The following is a 14042-nucleotide window of genomic DNA, read 5'->3' on the forward strand; positions in this document are numbered from 1 at the left end:
GAAGTCTTCTCTTGATCGACCTCGTCCAGCTTGATCTAGTTGTAACCCGAGAATGCGTCCATGAAGCTTTGCAGTTGGTGTCTTGTTGTTGAGTCCACCAAGATGTCAATCCACGGGAGAAGGTAGTTGTCCTTAGGGTAGGCCCTGTTTAGGTCCATGAAGTCTATGCACATCCTCTACTTTCTGTTGGCTTTCTTAACCATCACCACATTGGCTAGCCAGTTGGGGTAGTACATTTCTTGTATGAAGTCTGCTTCTTTTAATTTACAAACCTCATCGGCTATGGCTTTGTCTAGCTCCTACATAAACACTCGTTTTTTCTACCAGATGGGAAGGAAAGAGGACAATATGTTCAACTTATGGACTATGATGGACGGATCAATTCCGAGTATGTCCTTATGCTCCAAGTGAACACATCCTGGTTTTCCCTTAGGAATGTTGTTAGCGCCTGATGGACTGGCGGGCTAGCCAGAGTACCGATCCTGGTAATTCGTTCAGGTCTAGAATTGTCAAGGAGTACTTCCTCCTGTCCTTCCACCGATTCTGCCACTGTTTGTTGTTCCTCTATACATATAGTCTGCAGATGATCATCCATTTCCAGCATGGCAATGTAGCATTTGTGCGTCGCCACTTGATCTCCTCTTACTTCTCCCACTCCGTACTCGGTGGGAAACTTGATCATCAAATCGTAAGTTGAAGTTATGGCCTTCCATGAATTCAAAATGGGTTAACCCAATATGGCATTGTAGGTGGATGAACAATCAACAACCAGGAACGTAACATCCTTGGTGGTCTGCTATGGATGTAACGTAACATCCTTGGTGATCTGCTATGGATAATCTCCTACTGTTACAGGTAGAGTGACTGCTCCTAAGGGTGTACCCTTGTCCCTCCAAATCCGACGAGTGGCACGTTAATTGGAATCAGCCGTTCTCTATCAATCTTCATCTGCTGGAACACTGGGTAGAAAAGGATGTCAGTAGAGCTCCCATTATCCACAAGGACTCAGTGGGTGTTGTAGTCCCCCACCTGTATGCTAACCACGAGCGCATCGTCGTGTGGGTGGTGGAGACGCTTGACATCTTCCTCTGTAAACCTAATTACAGGGTTATCAATTTGCGCCATCTTCAAGACAAAGCCCATTAATTGAATGTTCTGAACCATTCGTAGGTAGGTTTTGCGGGCCTTTTTGGATGAGCTAGACGCTGAGGTTCCCTCTACGATCACCCTTATGTCTCCTAGTGGGGGTCTAGGATGCTCATTTTCTCTCTGAGAAAGCTTCTCTTGAGGCTGGTCTGCCCCCTCATTACTAATGAACCTCTGTAACTTCCCTTGCTTGATAAGAGCTTCTATCTGTTGCTTTAAGTCAGTAGCTGGATGTCTCATGATCGTGATCGCGGTGGAAACGGCAATACTTGTCTCTAGATCTCTTGCTAGGGTCTCCCTTTAACTTGCTAGGGAATGTTAGGGTTCATTCGTCCTTGATTTTCATTAGGACTTGATCAATTGGGGTGTTTAGAGGGGTGAAGCTTGTGAATCTTCCAGTGGGAGGCTTAGAGCGTCTATCTTCCTTTCTATCTCTAGTCCTGGCTATTTTTTGCCCCCTTTCCTACCATGCTTCCTCTTGTCTTTCTCTCTTCTTAGGTTTCTCTTCGCGAGCCAGTAGGGTGTCTTCCATGTTCATGTACTTAGTAGCCCTGTACAGTATATCCAACATAGTCTTTGGATCGTTTTTGTATAAAGAGAATAAAAATTTACCCTTCCATAGCCCTTTTGTAAATGCAGCCACGAGTATTTTGTCTGCAGCTTCATCGATTGAGAGGGCCTCTTTGTTAAAGCGGGTTATGTAAGACCTCAGCATCTCATCCTCCCGTTGCTTAATGCTCATCAGGTATGCAGTGGACTTCTTATACCTATGTCCCCCGATAAAATGAAAGGCAAATTGGGCACTTAACTCCTTAAAGGTACTAATGGAGTTGGGTGTCAACCTATTGAACCATACTCTTGCGAGACCTTTCAACGTAGTGGGGAAGGCCTTGCACATGATCTCGTTTGCCACTCCTTGTAGGTGCATCAAGGTCTTGAATGACTCCAGGTGATCTAAGGGATCCTTAGATCCATTGTAGCTCTCCACCTGCGGCATACAGAACTTTGGTGGAGGGAGGAATGAAGTGACTGGTGCGGTGAATGGTGAATCAGTTCGTTGGACCAAGTCATCGAGGTCGCTAGACACCTGCCCTTTGAGGGCGTTTATCATGAAGTCCATCTGTTCCTTCATCATCTGCATCTCCGTGACTATATGAGGTGGAGTTGTATCCATGGTGGATGGACAGCTTATGTCCTGTCGTTCTAGTCTACTTGGGGCGTTGCTACCTTCCGACCTCTCATGATCCTTCCGTTCAGCACTGGTGCCTTCTTGGTCCTCCTCCTGAGTGTTAAATCCCGCGTTCTTTTGGTGCAGCTGCTCTTCTAGATCATGGTTTTTCTTGGTGAGGCATTCCACCGTAGCTGCGAGAGTTTGAACCTCTCTCAAGGGTCGTGGTGTCTGGTTCATCACCCTGATGGTTAGTGGTGGTTGTCATTGAACGAGTAAGTACCATGCAACTTTTTGTCTAGGAAGCGTTAAGTATGGCTTACTTTCTATCTCCTTTCCTACAGACGGCGCCAATTGATGATGCCGAAAATCGTCAGTAAGTCACACAGTCCTCACGTGCTCAAGACAACACCTACACAACACAGAACAAGAAGATCTTAGGAGAGTATCGGTGTGGTACCGGCCAAAGACTTTCGAAGGTTAAGTTAGAGAGCTTCTCACAACTCTAGAGTGTCAAAGTTGGGGTAAATTATGCGTACCTTGTTTTCTGAGGGCTTTGGGCTTTTTATAATAGTGCAGAACCGACCTTCATTTCTTGCATAGGAAGACGTTTTCCTTATGAGGAAGATCCTCAAAAAGTGCGTATATTGCGGGATTCTTTCCATGTTGGGATTCCCTCAACTAGGGTTAAGTGTGGGGTGCAAGATATTTCCATGTGGGGTTTACCCAAGTCATGTGAGTGCCACATGGCCTTGGTATCCGTCAGCCTTGGGCCCAAGAACCTAGAATCCGTCCATAGAGAGGGACTATTCGTCTATTATGGAGATGGGTCCATCCATCATGTGGTCTATTCGTCCATCACTCCATTTACTGCCTTATTCCCGACAGCTCACTAATTCAGTACCGTCAGGTTTATTTAAACGGATCTGTCATCCTTGATTTTCATCCCCTTCACACTCGAATTTGCTTATCAATCTAAAAATAATGATTACAAGGTTGTAAGGATTTCATCTAGTTATATGTCTACACCTAAGATTGAGATGCATACGTTAAGTTCGGATTCATGGAGAAGAGATGAAATTTTGTTCACAGCCAATCTAATGTTCCTTAAAAATTTTCTTTCGTCAATTCCATTGATTGGTTAGTGGATCTTTGACCTAGTTCGGGTTTATAAAAGAAGAGTATTGCAGGAGGGAAAATACTATGGCATTTGATGTCAACAGTGAGAGGTTCAGGAAGTTAGCACTACTTGATGGTTCTTTCTAGGGAAAATCCCTTCACAAATATCTTGCATTATTCAAAGGGAAACTATCTTTCATTAAGTGTGGATGCAATGAACAACATGACTTCCAATTCTCCATATGGGTGATGATGGAGTATGGTGTGGTTGAGTCTTGGAATAAAATTTTTGTTGTACCATTCCAAAGAGTAGCATATTGCATTGCCTTTAGGTTCACTTCTGGCTTGGTGCATCACTAGAGTAAAGAACCAGGGATTTAAGTTTATTTTAATTGATACTGAAACTTTACATGAGAATGATCTTGGCATCCAACATCCTTCATCTGTAGTTAATTTCATAGAGAGCCTTGTTTTACTTGATGGAGCAAACATGGTAGTTTACTAAGCAAATGGTGGCGTGTGTATAAGAAGTGAAGTCATTAGTAGTATGGATGAAGCTAAACCCTTGCTTTTCCTTTTCGTTTTGTATTAGGCATGATAGTTTTGCTAAAACTTGAATTTTATCCCAAGTTTACATTATCCTTTTTTTGGCTATTATAAATTAGTATTTGATATTTGTATGTGAATGGTTGTTGTGGTACATGTGGTTATTCTTTCGTGTTACAAAATAAGAAGCACAAACACTTTATTTTGGGTGCCAACCCACGTTGTACACAAGCCATGTCTAGGACACTTCTACACTAGTGTCCCAATTGTTATGTTTATTTATTTATTTTTTAAATTATATATATATATAAAGCAGGACATGAGAGAGACACTTATCTTTTATTTCTTTTTAGTTTCAATCTTGAACACTTATCTAATTTTTAAATATCATTTATTAGTCATGAATTTACTTTATTATCCATTATTGCTCTTAAATTGATACATGTTTAACATTATATGCAAAAATAAATGCTTAATTACTTTAAAATAAAAATAAAAATAATTTTATTAATTATTTAATATGTATATCCTACTGTGTCAGGTACCCATACCTATACCCATGTTCGTGTGTGTGTCCGTGTCTATGCTTCGTAGGTTACAAAGAGCCAGATTATAGCTTCTTGACTTCAATTTAAAACAAGAAATGACTAAACATAACTGAATATAAAAGAAACTCTAAAACTGAGAATGTTGAAAAGGAGCAGGCAAGTGCTTGTTTAGTAAGCCTGATGCCATTCAAAGGTAATGTTCTTCTCCCTGGTTGAAGCTACATGGTCTTTGTTGGTTTGTATACTACATTTAACCTTAATATTGATAATAAAAAGCTAATATTTATGACAGAGAGTTTGTTCCAAGATTAGTGATCTTTCTATATCATCCAATCTCCCGTCTTTGTGAGATGTATATAATGATAAGGAATACTATTTTCTCATGCTTAGCTGGGTTCAATCACGTGTTTATTGTTAGCAAATGCAAATCAACATGTTTAGGTGCTGAGCTGTAGTGTTTCTGTTTGTACTATTTTATTCTTTATGCTAAAGAAACATGCTATGGTCTATGCTACTAAAGGGATTTGTTCACTAAATTTGTTTGGTTAATGAGGAAGAACTTATATATATATATATATATAGAGAGAGAGAGAGAGAGAGAGAGTGAGTTGTTGGGGGGAGCTAGACAGTGGCAGAGCCACATTGGGACCAAAGGGGGCCTTCCCCACCCCCCCCCCCCCCCCCCCAAATATTTGAAAAAAAAATTAGTGTGTGTATATATATATATATATAGTAGAGTTATTTTAATAAAAAAAAAATGCTATACTCATAATATTTTTACAACAAATCCTAAATGGCAAGTTGTTATTGGCTATTATGAGTGTGCAAAAAATTATTTAAGTTGTGAATTAAAATTAGAACTAGTAACAATTTACCACTTAAGATTTATTGTGAAATTGTTATAAAAATATTGTAGATGTATCAGTTCTTAAACAATTATCCTCTTCTACTAGATAAATACGTGTGGTTAAAATCCTTCCTACAAAAGCAAGTGTGCCACTGTGTAGGCTACTCCTACTTTACCATGTACTTTTATTTTATTTTTTATTTTGTTTGATTTGACTTTTCTCATATATTTATTTGTTTTTAAAATATTAAAATAATCAATATATCATAACATTATCGATGTATATGATTAAAATATATTATTTTTATATCATTCAATTTATATATAAAATAATATAACATGTCTTTGGTTGTAGTTATAGATTTTTTTTTTAAAAAAATTTATATATATTGAAATTTGAATGGTTGTTTGTCTTTCATTTAAAAATCATTAAATTATTTGTATTTTTTTTTTTTAAATTAGTCATTATATTTAATGGGTGATAATTTAATTTGAAAAATCTAGATTCATGGACAAGTTTAGGAGATGGTAATTCAAAAATAATACACTTTTGGGTTTTGATAATTAAATTGTATGTACATTACTATTAGTATAGGTATAATTAATATACACACAGAGAAATTATTTTTGTCTAATTTTATGTTTGACCCCTCCAAATATAAATTCCTAGCTCTGCCATTAGAGCTAGAGTTAGTGTCTTGTTTTTCTTAATTTTGGATTCGGTGAAGTTTCATCTTTGAGGAGAGGATGAAATCGTTTGGAATTTAATGGAATGTAGAAGGTTTGAAGTCCACTCTTATTGTAGGGCTTCCAAAGCACCTATTGGAGCTATGTTTCCATGGAGTCCAAAGGGGACATGTCCTTCATTGTTTCTCTTGTGCGAGACTGCAGCTTTAGGAAAGAATTTTTAGTGTATCAAAAAAGGAAAGATTTTTTAGACTTACAAGAGATATATTGCTTATTGGGTCACTCTTAAACTAGGCTTCTTGGAGGTTTTTTATTTTTTTTTTATTTTTTTTTTATTTTTTTTTTTTTCTGCCCCAAGTGTATTTGATGCTTTTCTGCTGAGTGTGTTGCCCTTTTGTTTAATGGACGATGACCTAGAGTTCTGCCTTGTTAGTCTTACAGAGCTAATCATGCTTGTACATGAAAGAAAAAATGGATTATCAAAATTTCAAAAATATATAGTTAAACTAGCGTACGTAGTAGTGAAAAGAGGTGGGTGAGTCTGTTCGGTAAATTTGGTATTCTAATGATCTTATGGTCTTGTAACATGAAAATGTTGTCTATTCTATGTGTGTGTTGATAGTAATTCATAGTGCTTGTATAATAGCCTTATGGTCCTTATGGTCCGTTTGGATTGAGGGAGAGGAAGGAGGAGTAGAGTAGAGTAGAGTAGAATATAACTGCTAAATAACTAACTACATACGCACGATAGGAGGATCCATGTGATGCAAACTAGGAATTGTTTGGATTTTGCTTGGGTTGTTGGTTTGCAATTATATTTGTGTTTTTTTTTTTTTTTTTTTTTGAGAATACTAAAGTATTTTAACGCACACGCAAAGGGGAGAGGGAGAAAGGTTTTAATTAGTACATTCTTGACCTCTTTTTTACATTAAGCAATACGTAACACCCCCACACACAATATAAGTCATTTCGAAAAAGTCATGGAAGTTCATATCTTTTAAAGGTACGACTTGGTCGGTGTTTTGTTTTTTAATAGAAGAGCTTGGTTCGGGTTGATTTAATTATTCCCCAGATCTAATTCACTTTGGGGTCAATATTGGTTATATATATACAAATATTAAAATATCTTGAACCAAATCAAAGGTCAAAACTATAATTGGGTCCTTATTGTATACATTGATTTTAGTTTCAGTTACATCCCTATACATTTAATTGTGTTAATCATTTAACATTAAAATTAGGTCCCAAATAGTTTAGCACTTTTGGTTGAGGACATGTGCTTAGCCGAGATGGGTTTCGAAATTTGAGAGTCCATATCTAGTGATTTCAAATTTTCAATCCGACTTTTTTATTTTTGATTCAATGAGTCAATCATAGCTTAAAATCAACAAAATTTTGTCTTTTTTTGTTATTGTTTTGCTCATCATGTCACGTCACTTTTAAGTATATCATATGAGCCTTCTAGTAGGTATATTATCAAATTCCATAATTAATAAGATGACAAAAAGAACCAAAATAAAAAATTTTTGAAAAATTCGAGGACCAAAACAGAACTTTTCAAAATACACAACCAAAATAAAAACATCTACCATATGGACTAATAAAAGTGCATTTATAAAAACAAGAAGAAAAAAAGGTGCCCCAATTGATAAAAAGTAATGAAACTCTGTTGTCGCATTGTCATTTTCCATCTCTTTGACCCCAAATACAAAAGCAACCCAGCACCGCGCCAATATATATATATATATATATATATATATTGCTGGGTAAGAAAGCTATGTTCATATGAGAAGACCGTCTACGATCTATTTATTTATAGTTAACCATATTGTTAACTATAATGTCTATAAAAATAATATGTATCTGAGAAAACTCCAGTAGTAACCCACTCTAATGTCTCAAATGAGAGAACCACGTCCACAATTACCGATTCTCCGACTGAGGAATAACCATATTCCGTACGACATCATACTCAACATCCTGGGAAGTGTACCGGTGAAACCAGTGATAAGATTTAGGTGCGTTTCCGAATTCTTGGATTCCTTAATCACCACTACTCCCTATTTCATCTCAGCCCACCTTAATCACAACAACAACAACAACAACAACAAAGATTCCCATGATAATGGTTATGTAATACGCATGCCATCAGTAGACATTTACTCTTCTTCCAACACTAACAGACTTGTCTGTACAATCGCTTTGGACCGCACGTTTGACAAGATTTCAAAGGCTGTACTCCCCTTTGATTTTTTTCCTGGGTGTTCCAGAATAGTATAGGTTCGTGCAATGGCCTATTGTGTTTCATCACTTACGCTAATGTTATATATCTGTGGAATCCTAGTATTAGAAAATTCAAGATGTTGCCTGATACTTGCTTAGGAAAGTTACAGTCTGTTATACTCGGATTTGCATATCATTCCGAGAATGATGACTACAAGGTTGTAAGGATTTCATGTTTGTCTTCAGCTACACATGAGATTGAGGTGTATACATTAAGTTTGGATTCATGGAGAAAGCTTGGAATCACGTTCACAACCAATACTATGTTCTATGATTATAGTTTTCTTTCGTCATTCCCATTGGTTAGTGGAGCTTTGCACTGGATGGCACGTAGCATAGAAGAGAAAGAGCAGAGCTTTGATATAATTATGGCATTTGATGTAAATACTGAGAAATTCAGAAAACTAGCACTGCCCGATGGTTTGAAGGATGCGTACTACTCTAAAACATATCTTGCATTATTCGAGGAAAAACTGGCTTTCATTACTTCTGAGAGTGGTGAACAACCTGGCTTCCGATACTCCATATGGGTGATGATGGAGTATGGTGTGGTTGAGTCTTGGAATAAACTTTTTGTTGTACCATTTGAAAGAGCAGCTTATTGTATCGCCTTTACCGAGTATGGTTCACTTCTGACATTTTGGTGCATCCATAGTCCAGTAGAGAAGAAGAAATATAAGTTTCATTTGATTAACGCCAAAACACTACAGCAGAAGAAGGATCTTGATATCCAATATCCTTCATTTGTAGCTACTTACATGGAGAGCCTTGTTTTACTTGATGGACCAAACACGTTGTCATATTAAGCAGATTGTTGCAGTTAAGAACTGAAGTCATTACTCATTAGCGGTATGGATGAAGTGAAACCCCTGTAATTACTTTTCCTTTAATATTAGGCTTGATCTAAAAGCTTGATTTTTATCCTGTTTACATTATCCTTTTGTTGCTCTTTTATATTAGTATTTGAGATTTTTATGTGGATGGTTGTTGTGCACACAACAATATCTGGCAATGTTACTAAGAAACAATACTTGGCCAAAATATTCCTTTTTTGCTTGTGTTTGCCTTTAATAGTGTTTCAAAGAGCTAGATTAGAGCTATACAGACAAGAATAAAGAAGCTCCAAAACTGAAACTGTTGATATTAGTTGAAACAAGCCATTGACAATGCTAGCCAAGGCAGCATGCATTATAGATTGTTTAAGTCATGGATCAATGGTGCTTTGTACCATATGGGATCTCCTTACCCAAATGTAAGGGATGGAAAGTAGAGCAACATATTCAATCCTATTTGTTTGGGTACCCAAGTATGTTTACTTATCAAGAGGTAAAAAACAGTTGACTTGTGCAGAGATGTCAATAAAATTTGGATTCCACAGTGCATATAATTCAATACAATTCAACATCCAACCATCCATGGAATGCAATTCTAGCATGTTGCCTTGAGACGTAAATGGCAACTATATTGCTTCACCGAAAGCAAAAATATGAATATATGGTATGACTTAAGCTCAATAAATTAAAGTGATTAGCTCAAAACATTTGGAATTCAATTTTATGAAACAACTCTTACCATTTAATTCTATCATAGAAGTGCTTAGCATTTGGAAGTCCTACTTGTCAAACTAAGGGAAGTGCGCCCTCTTGAGACCCAACCCACAACAAACAAACGAAACATCAAATTTGAGGAACCACATTCCCACGAAGTCCTTAATCTTTTATCTACTTATTTATTAATTTGGTTGGTGAGAGAGCATGGGAAAATAATAATAAAGTAACTTTTATTTGTGTATTTTTGTTTAGATTTAAAATTCTTGTTTCTGTTCTTATAAAAGTTAAAGTTTTGAATTTGTTGAGGTCTAAAATATAACAAGGAAGTCTAGTCCATGAAGACAAGGAAGAACCCTAGGCCTTAACAAAAGGAGGCCCAGCTCATGAAGTTAAAAAGGACCATGGAGGCCCAAAGGCACAAAAAGAAGGAAGGTGAAAGAAAAACATAAAAAGAGGAGAACCAAGCTTGGACCATTAACGAGTCATCCATCCTCCAAGAAGCAGGTTCTTAGGGAGAAAGTTTGAAAATGCTAAGAAGGATGTGTAAGAGGCAAAAAGTAGTATGGGAACAAGTCATATGTATCCTTGAAAGAGGGAAAAGAGGGAAAGAGCCATTGGATATCCTATCAAAATCAAGTTCCTGGGAGGCAGAGAGAAGTGAAAGGGACAAGTGATGGCCTTAGGATCAGAACTTGGTGAAGGAACCGAGGGATCTCGGTCAGGCCAAAAGACATGCAGTAAGGGCAAGGATGATCAAAGGTTTTCCAAGCTCACCCATTGCAAGAAGGAATCTATGCCATTCCTAGGAAAGGGCCAAACCAAAAGGAGTCAACATCAAGGTTCCAGGACCTTCGAAATGTCCTTTTAGAGCCTTGAAAGAAGGCCATGGAATGTTGACCTTTGAGGAGGATCTAATTCGTCCCAAAAGGAAGCTTCTATGAGTGGAAAACCCACCGATGCACTTTCTGGGGGAGAGTTCCCAAAAGAATGAAATGAGAGAAGATGAGGAAAGTAACAGCCACCAACATTTCAGACAAAGGAGACTAGCCAAAAAACAAGGGGAAAGAATGCTAATTTGAAGCCCTTCTAGAGTAGTATAAAAAGAGGGCAGAGGCCGACAAGCAAGGTGTAGAAAAGACTAGAAATATAAGAAATGGAGTTTTAGTGATTAAAGTTGAGTTCATTGAGTGTAAAAGAGCAATGTAAGTTCTTATAGTTATAATCATTGAACCACTTGGATTCAATGGTCTCACATTTCACAAGTCTTAGGAGCCCAAAGGGGACTATCCAAGTCTGTGATCTTTGAGGCTTATTGGATCTTTGAGACCAAATGTATTTTAACACTTGACTTAATTAAACAAAACTTTCTTGAAGCATTCATAACTATCATTGTTCACTTTTATTCTGTGTACTTGCTGTTCTCTTTGCTTAGTCAATATAATATATGTATTTGTTGTGGAGTTCTTTCAACTTGTGCACAGATCAGTTCGTATAACAGTCCAACAAGGCCGCGGTGAGCCAAGCCCTATTCACCTAAAACCTACTCTAGCCCCTTCTTAATGATCCAAGATCCACTCTGTCCAAAAAGGGAACCCATAGAATCTTATTAAGTTCTTCTCTTTTTTCTTTTTTCTTTTTCAAAATTTGCTATAGGGGTTAGTCTGTTTTGCTCTTCTTCTTTTCTTCATTTTTTTTTTTTTTTTTTTGGGTTTAACTAGATGCGATTTTAATTTTTATTTATTTTTTACTTTTCTTTTTTCTGGGCATGATTTTTCTTTTTTAATAAATTTGGGTGACTGCCATTGGTTTTTTTGGTTGGTTATTTACCACTTTTTTTGTTTTAATTAGGCTTTAATAAGAGTATATGAGTAAATTTATACCAAACTCATTTTTTTTAATCTCTCCACTTTTCCACCACCAATCAAACATAAATGAGGAAAATTAAAATCTTTTCTATCCTCCCACTTTTCCATTCATTTCCCATTTTCTATCTTCCCACTTTTCCATCTCCCCAACCAAAGGAACTCTAAGGGTGTTTGATTCCTAACAAAGTGAAGGAAAGTTAAAGAAAGTGGGATAGATTTTTTTTTTTTTTTTAATTGGGAAATTAAGATTTTTTTTTCTTTTAAAACTTTTTTTATGTTAAAAGGGCAATTACAGTAAACCTACTTATAGTTAGGCCCGAATTCACTTTGCCTACCCGTGATTTGAAAAGTATCACTTTACCCACCTGAGATTTGTTTCGTTTGTTTTTTGTAACCCATCTCTATTAAAAATAAAGGCAAATATGTGTTTTTGCACCTTTTTTATGTCTCTCTCCTCCCAAAAAAAAAAAAAAAGTACAAAATCAGAAGAAGTCATTTGTAAAAATTTAGAAACTTGACTCAAGAACTCTAATAGATCACAAAATGTCATTAAAACACTGAGAAGAAAACAAAACAAAAGGCATAATATATTGACTCTTAACTCTATCCCTTGTTTCTTCTTATTTGATTTCATTTATTTCTTAGTCCCTCTCTCTCTCTCCTCTCCCTCCCTTTGTCTCTTTATCTCTTTGTTCAGTCTTTGTCTCTATCATCTCTAAATCTAGTTCAAATTGATGGTAGCTTTGGGTCACAATTGGGACAGTGGAGGAGCAAAAGAGTGGTTGTATGGGTTTGGGTTTTGATTTGTGGACGAGCACAACTGCCTTGGGTATGGGTTTGAAGGAGAAGCATGACATATGGGTCATTATGGTCGATCTGAGATTTTGGGTTGTTGAGATGGTCACGCCTTGGTTGCAGTGTCATCATGGCTTTGGTGGGTCATTGGTGTTGCTGTTGGTGGCTTCATTTCTTCGCTCAAAAACCAAACCCTAAACCTTTGTCTACGCTGCTATTTGTTTGATTTAGGGATTGGGTTTCTTTTAGTTGTTAGGATTTGAAAAATGGAGTTTGGGGCATGGCTATCAAATGGATCGTGGGTTAGGATGTGTGTAGGTGTGTTGGTTTTTGTATGTCTAAGCTCCTACATCAAATAGAGTAGGAATGGCTTTTGTACAAAAGACAAAGGGGACGAAAATGGCTTGCTTCAAGCTACTTAATTAACATTCTTTTGCAGTAGAAGAGACATTATTCACAATCTTAAATGAGTTAGATAAAATACGATTTAGATTAAAAATTTAAAACCTCTTCCCAAAAAGTTGTTGGTTAAAATACTTATGGCGATAAATTAGGAACCAAGATCAAAAATTGCAGTAGCACTTGTATTAAACGTTGGCTATATGTAAGAGAGGACCAACCACACAATAGGTTGGTTGCTCTAAGCTTTTAATGTTTTGTGAGTAAATGGTTTTAATGAAGTTGGTACAAATTGGGGGAGGAGTTTGGAGCTTGTTTTTTGGTTTCTTTGATGGTGGACTTTTTTTCTTTTTTTTTTTAATTTCAAACAATGAGTTTCTTTGTTGGTGGATTTTGATGGTGGGTTTCTCTATTTTGATGGTGATTTTCTTTTACGGTGTATTTCAGATAGTGGGTTTTGATGCTGGGTTTCTTTGTTTAAAGTGTTTTTATTGGGTTTGAATTGGTTGGAAGTTCTTGATTTTTACAAAACTCTCACTTTTTAATTTTATTTTCTCTTGGTTTTGTATTTTTTTGTTTTTGTTTTTGTTTTTGTTTTGAGAGGAGAGAGACATCAAAGGGGACTAAAAATACATATTTACCTTTTTTTTTAACCGAGATGGGTTACGAAAATCAAATGGAGCAAATCTTAAACATGGTTTTAAAAATCGAACCGGACAGTTCAACCGAGAATCAGACATCAATCCGGTCCGGTTATTCACAAAAATCGGAAATTAACCAAAAAAAAAACCGTTAATCGCCTATTTAGCTATGAAACCCAAGAACCGGTCCAGTTAAACTGGTTTTGCAAATTGTAACGTCCCACACCTTTAAAAAAAAAGGGGGGGGGGGTAAAGTAGCAGATTTTTTAAAGCCCACGTGACCCCCCACCTACCCCTTAATTCCCCACCACTCCTCTTCTCTCAAAATATCTCCCCCTTCCCTTGCCCGGCCCTACACTTCTTTCTCTTCTCTTTTCCTTCTTTTCACACAAACATAAACAAACACTTATATCTCCCTCTCTCACACTCCCACCAGTCTCCACCACCT

General features: G+C 36.9%; 1 protein-coding gene across 1 annotated transcript; it reads left to right on the plus strand.

The window, feature by feature from the left end:
• The first annotated feature begins 7954 nt into the window (after positions 1-7954).
• Positions 7955-9150, plus strand: LOC126722049 (F-box/kelch-repeat protein At3g06240-like). Its single transcript, XM_050425205.1, has 2 exons — positions 7955-8248; positions 8332-9150. Exons 1-2 carry the CDS (start codon positions 7955-7957, stop codon positions 9148-9150), a joined length of 1113 nt encoding a protein of 370 aa, XP_050281162.1.
• The last annotated feature ends 4892 nt before the right edge of the window (positions 9151-14042 follow it).

The sequence above is a fragment of the Quercus robur genome, chromosome 4, assembly GCF_932294415.1.
Source record: "Quercus robur chromosome 4, dhQueRobu3.1, whole genome shotgun sequence".
Lineage (NCBI taxonomy): Eukaryota > Viridiplantae > Streptophyta > Magnoliopsida > Fagales > Fagaceae > Quercus > Quercus robur.